Source organism: Astyanax mexicanus, chromosome 11, assembly GCF_023375975.1.
Source record: "Astyanax mexicanus isolate ESR-SI-001 chromosome 11, AstMex3_surface, whole genome shotgun sequence".
In the NCBI taxonomy this organism is placed as follows: Eukaryota; Metazoa; Chordata; class Actinopteri; order Characiformes; family Acestrorhamphidae; genus Astyanax; species Astyanax mexicanus.
Genome location: NC_064418.1, coordinates 9,465,344 through 9,484,740, shown reverse-complemented (window position 1 = coordinate 9,484,740; position 19,397 = coordinate 9,465,344). Strand labels below are relative to the sequence as shown.

The 19,397-nt window shown below is 39.7% G+C and overlaps 1 protein-coding gene across 3 annotated transcripts in view; it reads left to right on the top strand.

The window, feature by feature from the left end:
* The window catches only part of myo16 (myosin XVI), a 264,223-nt gene that overhangs the window by 90,900 nt on the left and 153,926 nt on the right, over positions 1–19,397 (top strand). For all 3 annotated transcript variants that reach the window (XM_049485244.1, XM_049485243.1, XM_049485245.1), the window contains exons 3-4: positions 10,300–10,370; positions 11,188–11,331. In XM_049485244.1, coding sequence (XP_049341201.1) covers positions 10,300–10,370; positions 11,188–11,331 — 215 coding nt within the window. The remainder of the gene's footprint in view (positions 1–10,299; positions 10,371–11,187; positions 11,332–19,397) is intronic.

Here is a 19,397-nt window from a genome sequence, read left to right as displayed (position 1 = left end):
GAAGATCTTAAATACCATACCTTAAATATCTTAAATTATCACCAATTATAAAAATTGACTCCTGTTTTCACCACTACTTAGTAAACTGCATAGTGTCTTCCTATATACAGCTCCTTAGCTCATTGGTTGTGAACTAGAGAACAGACACACAGAATAGAAATTTGACACCTTAGATACATTGTGCTTTTTTAATTCCAGCATCATTTTAAAATATTACCGTTTCGCTGCCCAACTCTAGTCCTGGAATATGAAATATGAGCGCCTTTGGGCTCATGGGGTGAAGCGAGACTGACTGGTTCCCACCAATCATCCAGAATTGCTTAGCTTAGCAAGGACACCAGCAGTGCTGGGAGAGGGAGCGTCTGCTCGGTGAGTGACAGTGAAGGATAGAGCAGGTGCTGCCATGTGTGAGAAACTCGGAGACGCTGCTCATTAGAGGAAAGGGACTTCTTTAGGCCCTGAGAAATTAATTAAGCGGCCGTGCTTCTAATGACTGCAGATTGGCCTGCTTGATTAACAGCGTAGCAAGCATAGGGCCGCTGTCTGCGCTCTGACAGGAACAGTGCTGATTGAGGTAGATTAGGTCGAAGGTTCTGTAGGACTTGCCGCGAGCAATTTAATTTTGTGCCGTTACGTCTTTTATAACCAGCTTTAATCACGCAAATGTGTTCAAACATGGGTTGCGTCATTCTAGGGATCGTTTTTTTTTTTCCCGCTCTCTTTGTAATTTATTTATTTATTCATGTACGATGCAGGGATTTACTGTGTAGGCGTTTGAAAAAAAAAAAAAGGAAAAACAGCATTGCAAGAAATGAGAACTGAATTAATGCTTCTGCTGGCATTGATTTGTGGGTTTGCAGCTCAGTGTTGATTAATGGAATCTGCCATAAACAGCAGGGTGTAACACTTGAGTGCTTGACTGACCAAATAATTTGCAGATAATAAGGGTAAAGATGGGTTTGATAGAGTTTAAAGTGCAATCAAAACAAACACTCTTCCTATGTAACAGGTGGAGTTGGCAATACTTCGCAAACTGAGACACAAGAAGCAAACAGACAGGTTTAAATAGACAGTTCTTCATCACTTAATCACAGGTGTGTTTAATTAAAGACTCTTAGTTCATAGCTATAACAGCTCAGCACTGTGTGGAGTGAAAGAACCTGTAAAGTAAAAGTAGTTGACTAGAGCTGTGATTGGCTGGGCATTAGTATTAGGGTGAGCTGAAAGTGAGTGTTGTGATTAGATAGTTTTTCATCAGTAGTCAATTTCCTATTAAAAAGTATCATCTGTCCCAATTTTCCCCCGATTACATCCTAAGTTTTTATGGAACATGGCAAAAAATCATGGGACACAATACAAGTTTTGTTCTGTCTCATGAGTTTTGGCTTTGGCATATTCTATCATCTAACATAACAGTGGCTTGCAAAAGCATTCATACCCCTGAAGGCTGAGGCAGGGTCTTTATGCCCGTCCAATGCGGGCCAGCTGGGACAGACAGTGGTGCACGTCATGGTATGGGGTGGACCCGCGGTTCCCATGCCTCTGCACTTCGCAATGTAAATATGTATATATGTATATATATAAAAAGTTAATTGTCTTTAAAAGGGTGTAATTCCTTTGTTATGACCCTATGTTATCAGTATTTTAGTGCCATTTAAGGGTCTTAAAATGCGAACAATATTGTTTATCTCAATAATTTCTGGGACAACATATCGTTCACAAAAAATTGTTATCGTGACAGGCCTAGATAAAAAAAATTAAAAACCTTAGATCATTTTTGCTCCACTTCACAATTGTGAATTGTTATACTATGTGTTGGTTCATCACTTAAAATCTCAATAGAATACATTTAATTTTGTGGTTGTAAGCTGACAAAATGCAAAAAAAGTTCAAAGGGTATGAATACTTTTGTAACCCACTGTATACAGTGTTGTATACCAGCAGCACAGCTAACAAACGAGCTTATCGCTGAGTCAGACCACTGTAATAACATCTCATAAATATGAATGTGATGGGATTGTAGGCTTGATTGCATAAACACTCACCCACTCACACCAACCAACCGCACATACATATTCAGATCAGAGCTGTTTACAGACCTGCCCACATGCAGCAGATCAGCAGACTGAATAAACAGGCAGGCAGACTGCGAGTTAAGCACAGGCCTGCCCGATCCAGCTGTGCGGAGGGGCAGATCCGGCTGCTGAAAGCACATCTGTTTGAGGTAATGACCACTTTAGTACAGCCACCCCCATGGGGGTCATAACATTTCAGCACGGTGGGTAAAGAGCTGTATAACCAGGTCTATCATAGCTTAATTACTGCAGCAATTAACCCTCGCCGCTGTGCTCCCGTGAGCAGGTACGCTTTGGCTGCGTCATACGTGAAGGATTCTCGTGGTGAGTCCTGGGTCAGGTGTTAACAGGTGTGTTAACTGTGTTGAAAGGCAGATGTTTAGGGAAGTACCAAAATGCACTGATTTATTTTATTTTTTATTTTTTTTGGCCAAACCTGAGGCCAATAAAATGAAACCTTGGCCTAAAGGCTGATTAACAAATAGCAAAACACATCCCATCACATCCATGTTTATGAGATGTTATAACAATGGTCTAACTTAGCAATATGATTGTTTGTTAGCTGTGATTATTTAATTGATATTTCATTATCGCTCAGCTGTACAAATAGCCTAAATGCATTTTTCTAAGAAAAACTATTACAAAATACTATAAAAAATATTTTATTGAACACTATTGTCACATATAGAAGGGTGAGAAAACAAACAAGGGTAGCAAAATAAAAAAAAATGAACAAGTCAGAGTAAACTTACCCACAAAAAATAAGGGAAACCAAACCAAGAAAACTACAGTATGAAACCAAAACTAAGAATATTTAACAAATTAATGTTAACGAATTAATGTTAAAATAGGAAACAAAGAACAAAACACTCTACACAAAACACTGAAATAAAAGGACTTAAATACACAAGGTAGGTGAGGAACACCTGGGACTGGTAACGAGGGGGTGTGGTTACAAACAAGACACAAGGTGACAACACTAATGGCTAGACAGAGACAGGAACAGGAAAACAGAGGGCAGAACCACATGGAACCAAAATAGTTAAAAACACAAGACAGACACAGGCTAAGGTGTGACAACTTTCCTAGCAGACAAACGAAGCCCAATATGCTAAACATCAGCAGTGATATTCTAATCATAAGTAGTATGCCTCAGTAGTGCCACTCATTTGACTTTGAGTGACACTTACAGTGAGTCCAAGAAGTATTTGATCCCTTGCTGATTTTCTTTGTTTGCCCACTAATAAAGACACTATCCTTCTGCACTTTTAATGGTAGATATATTCTAACATGGAGAGACAGAATATCAAGACAAAAATCCAGAATATAATTTTAAAGAATATATTTTAATTAATTTGTATTTCAATGAGGAAAATAAGTATTTGATCCCTCTTGCCAAACACACTCAATACTTAGTGGCAAAGCCTTTGTTTGCAAGCACAGCGGTGAGACGTTTGTTGTAGTTAACCACAAGTTTAGCACACACACCAGGGGGAATTTTGGCCCACTCTTCTTTGCAGATCCTCTCTAAATCATGAAGGTTGGTGGGCTGTCGCTTGGCAACTCTGACCTTCAGCTCCCTCCATAGATTTTCGATCGGATTGAGGTCTGGCGACTGGCTGGGCCACTCCATGACCTTAATGTGATTTTTCTTGAGCCAATCCTTTGTTGCCTTTGCTGTATGTTTAGGGTCGTTATCATGTTGGAAGACCCAACCACGGCCCATTTTCAGATCCCTGGCAGAGGGGAGGAGGTTGTCCCTCAGGATTGTGTGGTACATGGCTGCATCCATCTTCCCAGTGATGCGGTGAAGTAGCCCTGTACCCTTGGCAGAGAAACACCCCCAAAACATTATGCTTTCACCTCCATGCTTGACGGTGGGCACAGTGTTCTTGGGGTCGTAGGCAGCATTTTTCTTCCTCCACACATGGCGGGTGGAGTTGAGGCCAAAAAGTTCAATTTTGGTCTCGTCTGACCACAAAACCTTCTCCAAATAACTTGGTTCATCTTTCAAATGATCATTGGCATACTTGAGGCGCGCCTCCACATGTGCTCTCTTCAGCAGGGGTACCTTTCGGGCACTGCAGGATGTGAATCCGTTGTTGCGCAAAGTGTTGCCAATTGTTTCCTTGCAAACTGTGGTCCCAGCTGCCTTCAGGTCATTTGCTAACTCCTGCCGAGTGGTTGCAGGACGATTTCTGACCGCTCTCAGCATCATTGCCACCCCACGAGGCGAAATCTTCTTTGGAGCACCGGGCCGAGGTCTGTTGATTGTCATGTTATACTCTTTAAACTTTCTGATAATTGCACCAATAGTTGTTACTTTCACTTCCAACACCTTACTAATCTTTTTGTAGCCCATTCCAGCTTTGTGAAGGTCAACAATTCTGACTCTGAGGTCCTGTGACAGCTCTTTGGTTTTACCCATGTTGGAGACTTGAAATCTGTGTGATCTGTCTGATTCTGTGGACAGGTGTTTTTCACACAAGTGATTAGTGAGAACAGGTGGCTTCAGGTCAGGTAACAAGTTGATTGGGAGTGTCTAACTGGTCTGTAAAAGCCAGAACTGCTAATGAATACTAAGGGATCAAATACTTATTTCACTCCATGAAATACAAATCAATTAATATATATTCCTTAGATTTATTTTCTGGATTTTCTTTTTAATATTCTGTCTCTCCATGTAAGAATACATCTACCATTAAAAGTATAGAATGATCATGTCTTTATTAGTGGGCCAACGAAGAAAATCAGCAAGGGATCAAATACTTCTTGGACTAACTGTAGCTGTAACTGAGTTGAAAAATCAACCAGTTTGTGAAGAGATTATAAATAGATAACGAGTGTAATTATATGTTTCATTTCATTTAATTAGGGAAATGTGAGTAAAAATGAACTTAAACCTGCCGTTTATCTTCTCTATGCCAGCTCTGCTCATCAGTCTCTGCTCTATTTGTTTGGAATATGTTCGCTATAAATTTGGCCAAACAATAAAAGTAGTTTTCTTTCACATTTCTGGACAGATTTTTTTTCTCCAGTTGTTGAATGTTCACTGCATCCCTGCAGATGTTATTATTGTTTCGATTGCATAGATATCACAGCCACAAGAAGCTACAAGAGGTGTCTGGAGTGGTTTGTTATCAGTGTGGTGACGATTCTCTCCAGAGCAAGCCCTAATATGATGTTGCCATCACTCAGAGTGACAAAATGTGCTGCGTTGAGGGTCCAAACCTAATTTTGGGCGCTGAAAGGGAAGCTGTTATCTTTGAATAGGCCCTGATTACTTTGACATATCAGACAGCCTGCATTCATTCTCATTTCCTCTGCAGAGTCTTCATTTATTTTTATTTTCCTGTATTGTCAGCCCTGTGTAATCTTGCTTGGAGTTCCATTTCCTGCTGGAGATCGCTCGGTGAGCTCGCAGATTCAGCTAATCAACCCTTAAGCTCTTCTCATTTATCACAGCGCCATTTTGCCGCACGCATGCCGGGGTTGCTGTCGCCTGTTTTGGGGGATGAGAGGTATGGAAGAATATATGAAATATGGAAGTTAAAGGAGAACTCGGGTGTAAAATTAACTTTTGTTGTATTAAAACATGATAAAATGTACTTACCTTTGATAAACAGCACACCTCCGTTCTCCCACAGCGTTCCGAGATCCAGACATTTTAACAGTTTGTCCACACACCCTTCATACTGGGTGACACGGGGCATAATTTGCCAAAATAAATCTATTTTTTCACCGTTATCCAGCTCAAAGTAGCTCCACACCTCCTTGCTAGATTCCGGAGAGCCCTGACCTTTAAAAGGAGGCATTAATAACTTAAAAAGTACACAAGAAGCTTATTAAAAACCTCTGTTTACATCCCATAATGCTAGCTTTAGCTTAGAGAGACTCTGATGGACTTATAGCATAGCAGCTGGCACCAGGAGGCAGGCTATGCGGAGTCTATGTATATATGTCTATGTTATTTTCAGTTCAGTAATGGCGGCGCTCTGAGCTGAAGCTATAGCGTTATTCATTTACAATGGGCACACATGCAGCTAAAACAGGGAGGAGCCTAGTGCATCCCAAATTTATCAACATTAACATTTTAATATATCATTATAGTCATTATGGCTTTTAGAAAAATGTGTTTTGGGGAGGGGGGACCCTGTAGTGTGGTCTAAGCTTTTGTCCTTAATAGCATTTTTCCCTCTTACATTACTTTTACTTTTATACTTTAAGTAGTTTTGAAACCAGTTTATCCAAATGCATGTAAATTTGAGCTTAATATCATTTAAATAAATAAAAAAAACGAACTAATTAGTGCAATTAAATTATTATTCAGAATGTTGGTCACAACAATAAACAGAAAATACAGCTCCTTTAGCCCTTCAGCTGAGTAATAGTTATAAATAGTAAAATGCTTGAGGATCAGACACGCAATCCGAGCAGATTTAGCAGCCCTGGAGGACGTCAGTGATGCATTGGCACATAAAACTGTATTGTTCATGGATGACTACCATTGACTCACAAGTCTATTAAATGCTTTTCAGTGTGTCAATATTGTCTGTGTATCACAAAAAACTACATGAATTATATTTACTATGGGAACAGTACCTTAAACCCCATTGTTTCCATTGATTTGCAGCATCTATATCAAATTGTCAACATGAACAGATATAAAATAGAAGGCCAACATTAAATACAATTAAATATGTAACACTTTACTTGTTTGGATTGTTCATTGTGGATGCGTTACAGATGCTCATTGGTTATTTATTGAATATAATCATGTGCACAGCTGTACTTTTAAACTATTACAGGGCTACATTTAGGGTTAGATTTAAGGTTAAGGTTTAGATTAAGGTTTGGGTCAGGTTTTAGGGTTGATTCATGGTTAAGGTTAGATTTTGGAGTTAATTTTAAGGTTTGGTTAGATTTTAGGGTTGATTCATGGTTATGGTTAACGGTGGAAAACACACAGTGAGTTCAGAAACTGCTTTAAACTACGAACATAAAGTATTGTACTAAATTCTGTCTATCCTTTACATCCAGCTTCTAGCAAACTGGTTATGAATTCTCCTTTATTATAGCTTACAGTAAGTCCTGAAATCTTAAATTAATAAACACAAGTAAAAACAAATAATTAGTTACTGGCTGATCAGGTACATCAGGGCAGGTTAAACATTATATGTATATGGGTTTGATCTGTCTGTTTTGATTGGGAGACGAGTCTTTCTAACCTGCAGAAACAGCTCCAGAAACAATGTAATCACACTTTACATGGTTAGCTCCGTTACCTTTCTTTTAGAAAAATTGCTGAATATCCAGATATGTTTTAACGTCAGCTGCTCCGACTAGCTGCCTGAACTCACAGCGAGGGGGGGGAGGGGTGGCTTCCCCACACTGACCCTCCTCTGAGCTCCGCAAAACCAGCAAGCTGATTGGCTTTTTCTCCTGAAAGGCGGGACTTTCTCCTTGAACTGGCAAATGATTGGCGTTAAGAGATTTAATAATCTCTCATTAATACGGTCATAAATACTAATACGGGAGGACGGCGAAAAAAAAAGGGGTAAAATAAGGTTGTTTCCGGGTCAAAACGGGAGACTTGACAGGTATGCGGCTAAAGTAACGTGCAGTAACGGGCTGTCGGAAATGGTAACGGCGTTATAGTTACAGTCATAGTAATTAGTTAGGTTACTCGTTACTGAAAAAAGTAACGGCGTTACTAACGCTGTTTATTTCAACGCTGTTATTCCCATCACTGGATTTACGGTTTTGGGTTAGATTTAAATTAGGTGTTAGGGTTGATTCATGGTTTAGTTAAGGTTTAGAGTTGTATAAAGAATCATTTACATTAAACCTGGAGTTAAGTTGCGTTTTTAACAGACAGTTTAGTGTTAATTAAATGTTAGTTGAACGTTAGTTAAGCGTCTATGAGCATCTATTTTGGACTATTTAAATAGAGTTATACCATAAAGTCTAGTTACGATAAGGGACATAAATGAGGAGCAATAAAATCTTGTTTTGTGTTCAGTGAAGCTGAATATTTTGTATATAAAAGACCTTTCAGAAGGTCTAGGACCTTTCGTTCAGAATAGCTTCAGACTGGAATCACTGACCTGTGGGACAGCAGTCTGATCATCATGTCATCTCAGCACGGTTCTGTGGTCCGTAGCCAGTAGCCAGTCAGTGTTGAGAAGTGCTGGTGTTGGGGAGCTGGTCTCAGAGGGAGTGGTATTTGGAGGTCTGTGAAGTGCAGTATTCTGAGCCGTGGGCCATGGCATTGTAATAGGAGGATGCTGCAGGGCCGTGTTCAGCACAGGAAAGCACTGAGCAGTTCAGCAGCACACACACTCTCTCTGGGGACTGTTACCAGTAGCTTGCGAAGTGTGTGTGTGTGTGTGTGTGTGTGTAAGAAGTGTAAGAAAAAAGAGAAAATGCTCATTAAACTCTCATTAATAAAAAGATAAAGAATAACAGCTACTGAATCTGAGAGTCTGTTCTGTGGTAGTCTGGCTCCTCTACTACTGAACTACTGACCAATGTTGAGCATATTTCAGTACATTCATCTTGTCCCAAATTTACGAAATGCTGTTTTAACTGCATATTAAATCAATCTAGAAGTCTATAGATTCTATTCTGCATGAGAAAAGTCATGGGGGATGTCAGTAGTTTCTGTCCTGTGACATTTTTCAGAAACACGTCGTAAAGTGGGGGTTAGCCAAACAATACTTAGCAATGAGTGAGAGGATTGGAGGCGTATTTAACCCTGAACTCTTGCAAGCATTAATTTTTTATTTCTCTTTGCTATTTTGGCTAAGTGGCACCTGATTAGTGTAAAAAATAAAAACCTTTTATTTGATGTAGTTTCTTTAAAAAATTATGTCCACATATGAGGACTTCAGTTTTATGTTCCGATAAAACACAACAAAGTCGCAATTAGTAATGATGTGCAAAATAAATATTTTGTGCCTGAACACAGCAGCGTTTTTTTTTTTTTTTGCCTGAGTGCAAAACAAATGTAGAAACATCAATTGTGCAGTAGGGCAGCAATAGATAACAACATACCAGAGTCATGGCAGGCAAATGGTCGTACACGAGATATCCAAAAAGCAGGTAGAAGGACAAGACAAAAGGAGAAGTCTATAAATAAAATAAATTTATCAACAAAAACGGGTCAGTAATAAAAGAGCAGAAACACAAAGGAAAATTCGAGGTAGAAGAGTTAGGAGACAAGATTCAATATCGGGCAGGGGTGAACTGAAAACAAGGGGCATATATACTGGCGAGAGCAGGTGAGAGCAATCTAGAAGAGCTCGGCGAGCCGGAACACCAAAGCTTCACGTGATAAGCAGTGTCTGGGAGGTCTTGCGCAGGTGCATGCTGGGATTTGGAGTCTTTTGTGTGTGTGTGCTAGAGTCCATGACAGACAGACTGACAATGTTAGGACTGATAGTCAGCCCTGTTATAGTTTTTAATGCAAAAACATGAAAATGACAATGATGATAATGATGATCACCACTAACAGTAGTCAACAAAACAATCCCATACTGCACCACCCTCTTTTTCTTCTGCATCCCAGTTCTCATTTATTGTCATTTATAGAAGATTATGCATTGCTGGGGTAAAGTCACCAGTGTGAGAATTAGGGGTGGGCAATATTATATCATAAACAATATATCGTGACAGAAATATTGTGATATTAAAAATCCATATTGTGATAATAGGGCTGTTCTGTCTTAAAATTAGTCTATCATTTACTGTGAAGCTTTAGGTGTATTTATTGTATAATTGTTTTAGTTTGCAGTTTATATGCATGCAATAAATATTCTGCAAAATTTTTTGCTGCATGAAATGAATGAATTATTTTAGTTTTCCTATATCGCCAAGTATATCGCTATCACAAAAATACCCTGAAATATCGTGATATTATTTTAGAGCCATATCGCCCACCCCTAGTGAGAATATTGAATTATATATGCAGTATGAGGTGAATTGAATCATTACATCCCATAGGAGTGTTCTTGTTCTGCTACAGAACAGCTTTATCTACTGGTTCTGTATTTCCCAGAGACTGAAATAAAGACGAATGTAAATTTGAGAATGAAAGATGTAATAAATAATGTAATTGAAAGTCAAACAAGTGTATAGCATATTCATATGTCCTGAAGGTGCTAAAGAGTCATGTCTCTCTCTCTCTCTCTCTCTCTCTCTCTCTGTGTGTGTGTTGCTGCAGTGCTAAGGCTGCTGAAGGAGGAGGCTGACCCGAACACACTGCTCTCCTCTGGAGGGTCCCTGCTCCATCTGGTAAAAACATACACTCCAATACACACTCCCCCTCTGGGGCTGTCTACCACAAGCTCTCACTTTCTTTTCCTTTCTTTCTCTCTCTCTCTCTCAATCAGCAGCATTGCCTCCTGGCACACCTGACCTACTCTCTCTCTATCTCATTCCTAGTCTTTCATATCTCTCTTTCTCTTACTCTCTATTCGTTTTTTATGAAACCTTCTCTCTCTCTCTCACATCTTTCTCACTTTTGATTCTCTCTGGCCTTGCCCTTTCCATCTTCTCTCCAGGCTTCCCTCTTCAGCCCTCTATTATTTTATCTTTTTCATCACTCGTTCCTTCATTCTTCGCTCTGCTGTCGTATCATCATCATCATCATCACACTTTCCCTTCACTCCTCAATGTCAAGATGTTTCCCTAACACAGATTCTGTCCTTTCACAAAAACGCGTATTCACAGATTAGAGGTAGGGATACATTTTCGATTATGAGATGCATTCTTAGATTCAGGCGTTGTATAGAAGAAAAAGATGCATCAAGATGAATCTATAATTGATAATCGTTTTATTACATTTAATCACATCACAGATTTGAATTATAATCGAAAAGTAAGGTGCCTGAAGATTCCCACTCCTATTCACAGATGCATCCAGGAATCATGATATATAAAAGGTCATGTGACATGTTGCTAATGTTTATATCACAGTTTTGTTTAATCTAATTCACCCGGTTATTAAAATTCCTTCTGCTGGAGCTGCTCGCTGTTTCTGCTGTGGCAGAAAATGTGCCCACAGTGCTCCTCAGTTACCCATAATCCCCCTCTGATCTTCCCCCCGCAGTGCGCTCGCCACGACAACGTGTTTGCTGCGGAGGTTCTGATAGAACGAGGCGTGAACGTCAATCTGCAGGATGAAGACCTTTGGACCGCCCTGCATGTGGCCTGTGCCTGCGACCACGCTGATACCGTCCTGCTGCTGCTTCTGGTGAAGATCACACACACACACACACAAACACACACACACACACAAACACAAGCACACACAAACAAACAAACACACACACACACACACACACACACACACACACACACAGTGGCTCACACAAACACAGGCGCATACACACGCGCACACAAACACACACAAACCCAAACACACAGTCTCACACACATGCAAGCGCATGCACACACAAACAAGCTTTTACACACATACACACACAGGCGCACACACACACAAGCACGCACATACACACACAAACACAAGCACACACACAGAAACACACATCTATACACACAGAAACAAACACTCACACACACACACACACACACAGGCTCATACACACTGAAACACACACACAAACACACATACACACACACAAACACTCTCACCCACACAAACACACATACACACACACAAACACTCTCACCCACACAAACACACATACACACACAAACACAAGTGCACACACAGTCTCACAAACACACACACAAACACACACACACATAGTCTCAGACACACACACACACACAGACAGTCACACACATACAATGACACAAGCGCACACACAAACACAAGCACGTGCACACACACACACACACACAAACAAGCTTATACACACACAAACACACACACACACAAAAAGGGGGAAATGTTTGACAATTGATGGTTATTTATTGGAAGGACTGATTTGTTAAATTAATAGCAGGTAGAGTTTACCTATAAAATGTAAGTAAAACAGCTATAAACCAAAAATTCAAGAAAAACAATTAATTTTGACATGAACGTCATGAATGCAGTGATGTAAAACTGTACTTTTCCAGAGCAGTTTTTTTTTGAGAGTGCAATTCGTAATCCATAATCCATCTCCTCTAGTTTTTACTGGGATCCTGCGTTTTCTTTTCTTTTTTTTGAAATTATTTTCCAATTACATTTTTTTCCTCCAACCACATGATCTGCCACACCCTGCTGTAGAAGAATAATAGGATTTGTGAACTGATGGATGAAACGTGAAAAAATTATATGAAAAAGATAAGAAACACCCAACCACCCCACCACCCAGCGCTCCCTCAGCAGGATATCGTGCGTTTAATGAGGTGTTTTTCCAGATTACTCACCAGTCAAGCTTCTTAGATGTGTGTGAGTGAGTGAGTGAGTGTGTGTGTGTGTGTGTGTGTGTGTGTGTGTGTGTGTAGGTGTGGTGCGAGGTTAAAAAATGCAGGGGGTGAGGATTGACAAGCCTTCTTGACAGATTTTGCACCATAATTGGTGAGAAGGAAGCTCTTCATAGTTGAAGGAAGATGCCATTGGCTTGTGTCTTTGGGTGAGTCAGTGTGTGGTGAGATAAAACACCGGAGTGACGTCCTACGACACCCACCTGGACCCCTATAGTGACATCCCGTGTGTGAGGATCACAGGAACACACACACACACACACACACACACAAGCACACACACTTAATTTGAATGGTTTTATAAACTGCATACTTACAATTTCGGTAAATTCTTAAAATAACATGGTTGCATGAGTTCTGTAGATTGTTTTTGCATCGAATATGGAGGCTCTTGTCAGTCCAGACACTTCATTTCCCAGCATGCACCTACACCGGACTTCCCTTTCCTTCCCTGCTGAACACGTGAAGAAGATACAGCATTCCTGCTCCCCAGTTACTGATTGCCTGCACCTGGCCTGTCTAATATAAATACCCCTCAGTTTGCTCTGTTCCCTGCAGAGAATGCTTCCCTCTGCTGACAACTTTTATGGAGAAGAGGATTTCATTTTCCAGCAGGACTTGGAACAGCTTTTTTTGGCTTTATTTGGCTGTAAGCCATAATCATCAACAATAAAAGAAATAAAGGCTAAGAATAGATTGCTCTGTGTGTAATACATCTATATAATGTATGAGTTTCACATTTTGAACTAAATAGATAGATAGATAGATAGATAGATAGATAGATAGATAGATAGATAGATAGATAGATAGATAAATAGATAGATAGATACTTTATTTATCCAGAAGGAAATTTAGGAATTTAAATTACTGAAATAAAGTAACTTTTCAAAGATATACATTTTTTTGGAGATGCACTAGTACTAATGAAATATATGTAAACTTTTTTTTTCTACTACTGTGCTTATGATTGTTACTCCACACTCAGTGAGTACACACACACACACACACACCTGCAACAATTCAAAAATCAAACACACACACACACTCACAAACATGGCCGGCTCAGATCTAGCAGCTTAAACTAAGGTTGTGTCAGGGACGTGTCAGGGACGTGTCGGGCATGTCGGAAGGAAGGAGCGTAATCCTGAAACGCTGAGTGAAGCGTGCAGACAGATCCTGACGGGATGCAGCTTTCCCTGTCTGTGCAGAGTGAAGATTCACAGCCAGGCCACGCTGCTGTCAGATCACGCCCATCCCAGCCACAAACACCGTACAGCAAACGAGACCAGTTCTCAGCAGGGTGAAACAACATGCGCTGACATGAAAAAGCTCTTTCAGATTAGTTCTGGTGGAATATTTGACGAGGAAATATCATGAAGGAATCAGAAATCCGCATATAAACCAGAAAAGCAGATGTTTAAAAAGTATCCTGATGTTTTTTTGACACATCAGTGTCCTGTAGGGCTGGGCGATATAGCAGTGTAATCAGATACAGTACAGGCCAAAAGTTTGGACACACCTTCTCTTTTTCAATGCGCTTTCTTTATTTTCATGACAATTGTAGATTCTCACTGAAGGCTTCAAAACTATGAATGAACACATGTGCAGTTTTATGTACTTAACAAAAAAAAGTGAAATATTGCTCTGATTACTGCTTTGCACTCTCTTGGCATCATTCTCTCAATGAGCTTCAGGAGGTGGTCACCTAAAATGCTTTTCCATCAGTCTTGAAGGAAGGAGTTACCAGAGGTGTTTATTAGCACTTGTTGGCCCTTTGTCTTCACTTTGTGGTCCAGCTCACCCCAAACCATCTGGATTGGGTTCAGGTCCGGTGACTGTGGAGGCCAGATCATTTTTTGTTAAGTACATAAAACTCCACATGTTCATTCATAGTTTTGATGCTTCAGTGAGAATCTACCATGTAAATAGTCATGAAAAAAAAAATACGCATTGAAGAAGAAGGTGTGCCCAAACTTTTGGCCTGTACTCTATCTGTAAAGTAATGTTAGTGAGGCTTTGAGTGGTCCAGCAGGCTAATCGCTGCCACTATGTTTAGAAGATCACCGGTTCGAATCCTGTTTATGTAGCTTGCCATCGGCTTCCGTAGCCTCGAGAGAGTACAATTGGTCATGCTCTCTCTGAAAGGGTAGATGTTGCTTTTTCCCCACATCACTCCAAAAGGTTGATGTTGTTGATCAGCACAAGGCATCTGTCTGTGAGCTGATTTATCGGAACATCGCTGCGCTTTTCTCCGAGAGAGATGTGATGCTACTCTTCAATGCTGCATCAGCAGCAGCTGGAAAAGAGGCGGATTCTGACTTGACATGTATCAGAGGAGGCATGTGCTAGTCTTTACCCTCCTGTTGTGTTGGGGCATAACTAGTGAAGCGGGTTCTAATGGGTGCTGCGTAAATTGGGAAGAAAATGGGAACAAAATTAGAAATAAAATTATATAAAAAAAAGGAATATTACTGGTTAAATGAGCAACAATGTTTTGGAATAAAAGTAGAATAAAACTGATAAATGGCTTCGCTTTTTTGATTAAATCAGATCAAAGTTGTATGCATCACTTACACAAAAAACAAGCATCTCCATTTTTTGTCGATTTTAAAAAAATTTACCACAAAATTTTAACACACAAACTGTCACTTATACTGTTTCAAAATTTCTTTATGAATCGACCAATAGAAATGATCCAAAATGAGCTGAAATAAACTCTTCGCTTTGAATTTCACTGAAAGTTAAAGACGGTTTGATCTCTCTCCTGTTAAGCTTCTGGTTTGGAAATCTGAAAATTTGGAAGTCACAAGAAAAAAAAAAAGTGTATATGTATAAAATATAAATATTACTGATGGGTAATATTTATGGAGCTACACATACAAAGGTAGTGTGGAATGCATCTGTAACTCAATATGCACCCAGCCTTAGTGGAAATCTGGAGGAAATCTGTGAGGAAAAGCTGTGTTGATTAACATCCAGCACTTGCTTCAAGTTATTGTTTGTATTAGCGCCACTACTATATATATATATATATATTTGCAGTAATTCATACTACTGTCGTAATGTTGTTGATTCACTTTTTTTTTTACACCTCACTGTGTACATATCTGTATGTGTGTGTGTGTGTGTGTGTGTTTGTGCGTGCTCACAGTAGGGTGACTCTACGTGAAATAAGAGCTATTTTTAGAGCTGTGACTTCAAAGACTACCTTTCCTGTGGAGAATTTGTCCTCGGAATGCTGTGGGTGAGGCAGGCTGTGGGTTATTTCCACTGATTGGTTCCAATGTGGCTCAGTATCCAGATGTGAGTGTGTTTGCTGTGGGCTCTGATAGGCTGTGAGGGTTTTGGTGGGTATGGGGTTATTAGTCCACTGTGGCATTGTGATGCTTTGATGTTTGTAATCTTCATGCTGCTGTTGGTTTGTCAGGTTGTGATGATGCTTGTATAGCAGGTGGATAGACATACGGTCTGGGTTTCAGAAACATAGCTAATCTAGTTAATGTTTCACTACTGGAACTACTGGAGTTTGGGCGAGGCCAAAAACATGAGAGATGGAAGGAATTAATACCCACAGTGGACAGCATAGTGAACGGAAATGAATGTGACCGGCAGCATCTGGCTATAACTGTCCATTACCAATACAAATGTATTCTAAATTGAATAGTATTATAATGTTTTTGTTGGAGTAGATTTCCTTCAGATTTCCTCTATTTTCCAGAGAGGGCTTTCTACCAGTTATGGAACATTGCTGTGAGGATTTGATTGCATGTAATGACAAGCGTTAAGGAAACCCAAACTCTTCCAGACTGCCCCACAGTGGCATGTTGGTGTTCTTTATACACTCTAACTCATGCCTAGCACTATCTTTGGGTGTATCTTCTCCAGGAAGTTCTGTTCTATTATCCATTCTTCTCTTCAGGGACAAGACAATCTGTGTGTGTGTATTTGCACATTTGTGTCAGCAATGGGTACAGTTTAAGGTTGCTGAATGCGTTCATTAGAAGGGGTGTCCACAATTATTTGGACATAGGTTTTACAAGTACATATATCTATGGAGTGCAGTACTTTTAAAGCACATTCTTTATATATATATATATATATGTATATATATATGTATATATATATATATATATATATATATATATATATATATATATATATATATATATATATATATATATACATATATATATATATATATTGTCCAGAATGAGTGTACAATTGTCTGATACCCTAAAGTATATGTAAAAGTATATTGTGATTTATATCTGGCACAGTATATTTCCTCGATGAAGCGCCGTGTAGAGGATACAGTGTGTACAGTAGGAGTGTTTCACAATGTAATCTGGCTCACAAAGTTATTATATTACAGAGCTTTGTGAATAAAGTGAGCTGACAGGTGCACAGGGTTTTCAAATGTCATGCTCCACCGAAGCTCAATTTTGCCAGGGTCTAGGAGAATACACACACACACACACACACACACACACACACACACACTCACTCATAACCACATATCAGCCTCGGTGCTATTGCTTGTGCTCAATATGTGGAAAGACATGTCGGCTTTACTTTAATCACAGACTTCAGAGTGTGTCACAAAGTGTGTTTTGTGTTTTGATAAGATGTGAGTAATGTGATTTATATGATGTGATTTTTAGGACGTGGAAGCAGTACATAAAACAGTGATCACAAGACCACTGTCTTTCCAACAGAACATGCATTAAAAAAAAGTTTTTAAAATAGTTTTAAAATAGGTGAGAAAAGAGTACCACAGTTTGCATCTTGTCTTGATTTAAATATAAAAAAGGAAATTAAGAAATGTCAGTAAAGGCAGTGCTTAATATAAATTTATGACAGTACCCACAGGTATACAGGATTTATAAATGATGATCAGTCACTGGATGAAATGGAGGATAGGAGTCCTTGTAACACTTAAGCAGTGAGTCCAATTTCCAAACACTCAAGAGATTTTTTTTTGACCCACCCTCTCCTAAGTGAAGCTCACATGGGTTGCCAGATTGACAACTGATGGCAAGTGACAACAAGTCTTGCTTTGTAGCTGATCAGTGATCCAGTCCAACATGCCCATCTCTACTATGCTAGTGGTGGTAGTAAATTACCCAGCTATGGTCAGTAACCTTACTGAAGCTCAGTGATTACCTTTTCAAAACCTGGCAAACCTGCATGTGGAAATTGAACTGGGGGAATGGGGTGGTGGGCACATATCCATGACATACCACACAGTTCAGATAAGACAATACTGTCTGAAGCACTGCTGTCTAAAGAGCTGCCAGAGCTGCTTAAACTCAGCATTTTTCCATAATATCTGATGATACATCCTATTTTTTTGTGTTATGAGTTACTACTTACTACTGAGAAAATATTATCCTTAATGGTCCTTTAAGGGAAAACCTTAAGGTGGACTTTAAGGACTTTATCCTTTAACAGGCGCCATGATTAGTGCTACAAGAAATCCTGCTTGCTTGAATATGATCTACACAGTATATGGAAGAGTCATCAGGTAAAAAGCTTACCTTCCACTGAATCACAAAAGCATTTTAAAAGCTGGGTTCTCTGGATAAAATTCTCTCTCTCTCTCTCTCTCTCTCTCTCTCTCTCTCTCTTTCTCTCGCTCGCTATATGCAATGTTTCTCAAATATAACATATATATTCAGAACTGTGCACAAGCAACCATGGGAAGTGTGTCCATGTTTGTATATGAGTGAAGCGTATGATGCAAATATTGTTTATTTATCGCCAACATTTTTTCATGCAGTGCTTTGAAGCTCCTTTTTTTAAAGTACTTAATATGCCTCTCTGTGTGTGTATGTGTGTGTGTGTGTGTGTGGAAAGTCCTTGGAAATGTATGAATGAACATTTCTGTAAGTAGGCCTCATTTGCATTGCAGCGTAAGTGGGGATGCTCGTAAGGCAGAGCGAGCCTTACAACTTCATTAGCAGCACAGGCACTCTCTCCCTCTGTTTTTCTCTCTCTATCACTCTCTCTCGCTCTTCCTCACTTACTTGTTCTTTGCATTACATCCTAAAAATCGACAGTGTGCCTTATAATCCGGGGAACCTTATGTATGAATTTTAGGTTGTAAGGAGCAGTAAAGCCACTCATCTAAAGCGAAGCATTATACAGGAGTTACAGTGAAGTTTCTCCAGCTCTAAGGCTGGAGCATTAGCTGTAGAGTCCATTCATAATGCGCCTTATAATCCATTGCACCTTATGTATGAATTTTAGGTTATAAAGAGCAGTAAAGCCACTCCGCTAAAGTGAAGCGTTATACAGGAGTTTCAGTGAAGTTTCCCCAGCACTAAGGCTGAAGCATTAGATTCATAATGCGCCTTATAATCTGGTGCACCTTATGTATGAACTCTAAGGCTGGAGCATTGGCTGCTGAGTCTGTTCATAATGCGCCTTATAATCCAGTACACCTTATAGTGCGAAAAATACGATACTTTTCCCCCCTCTCTCTGGAGAAAAAGTGAAATTGGTTCAATCTTTTGGCACAAATTCTCAGTGCAAGAATCCTAAGTAATTTGAGGAGCCTCCCATCAAAGACATCCTTTTCCTTTAAACTGTCGCTCTCTCTACTCTCTCACCTCTTCAAAATTGATACCTGTCTAAAAACAACAGTCTTTCACTCATCCCTTCTTCCTCCACTCGTCTGTTCTTGCTGTGGCACCTGTCTCTGCAAAGCGCATCAGGCTTGAGTTCAGATAAATATACTGCTTCTGATGGAGAACACATACAGTAGGAAGCTGTGAAGCAGCGACTGCATGTGTTTTTTGTATTTGAAGGTTTGCCTCCCCACCTTCCTCCTTCCCTCCTCTCTCTCGTGCTGCTCTCTCGATGCTGTGATTGACAGGCCTT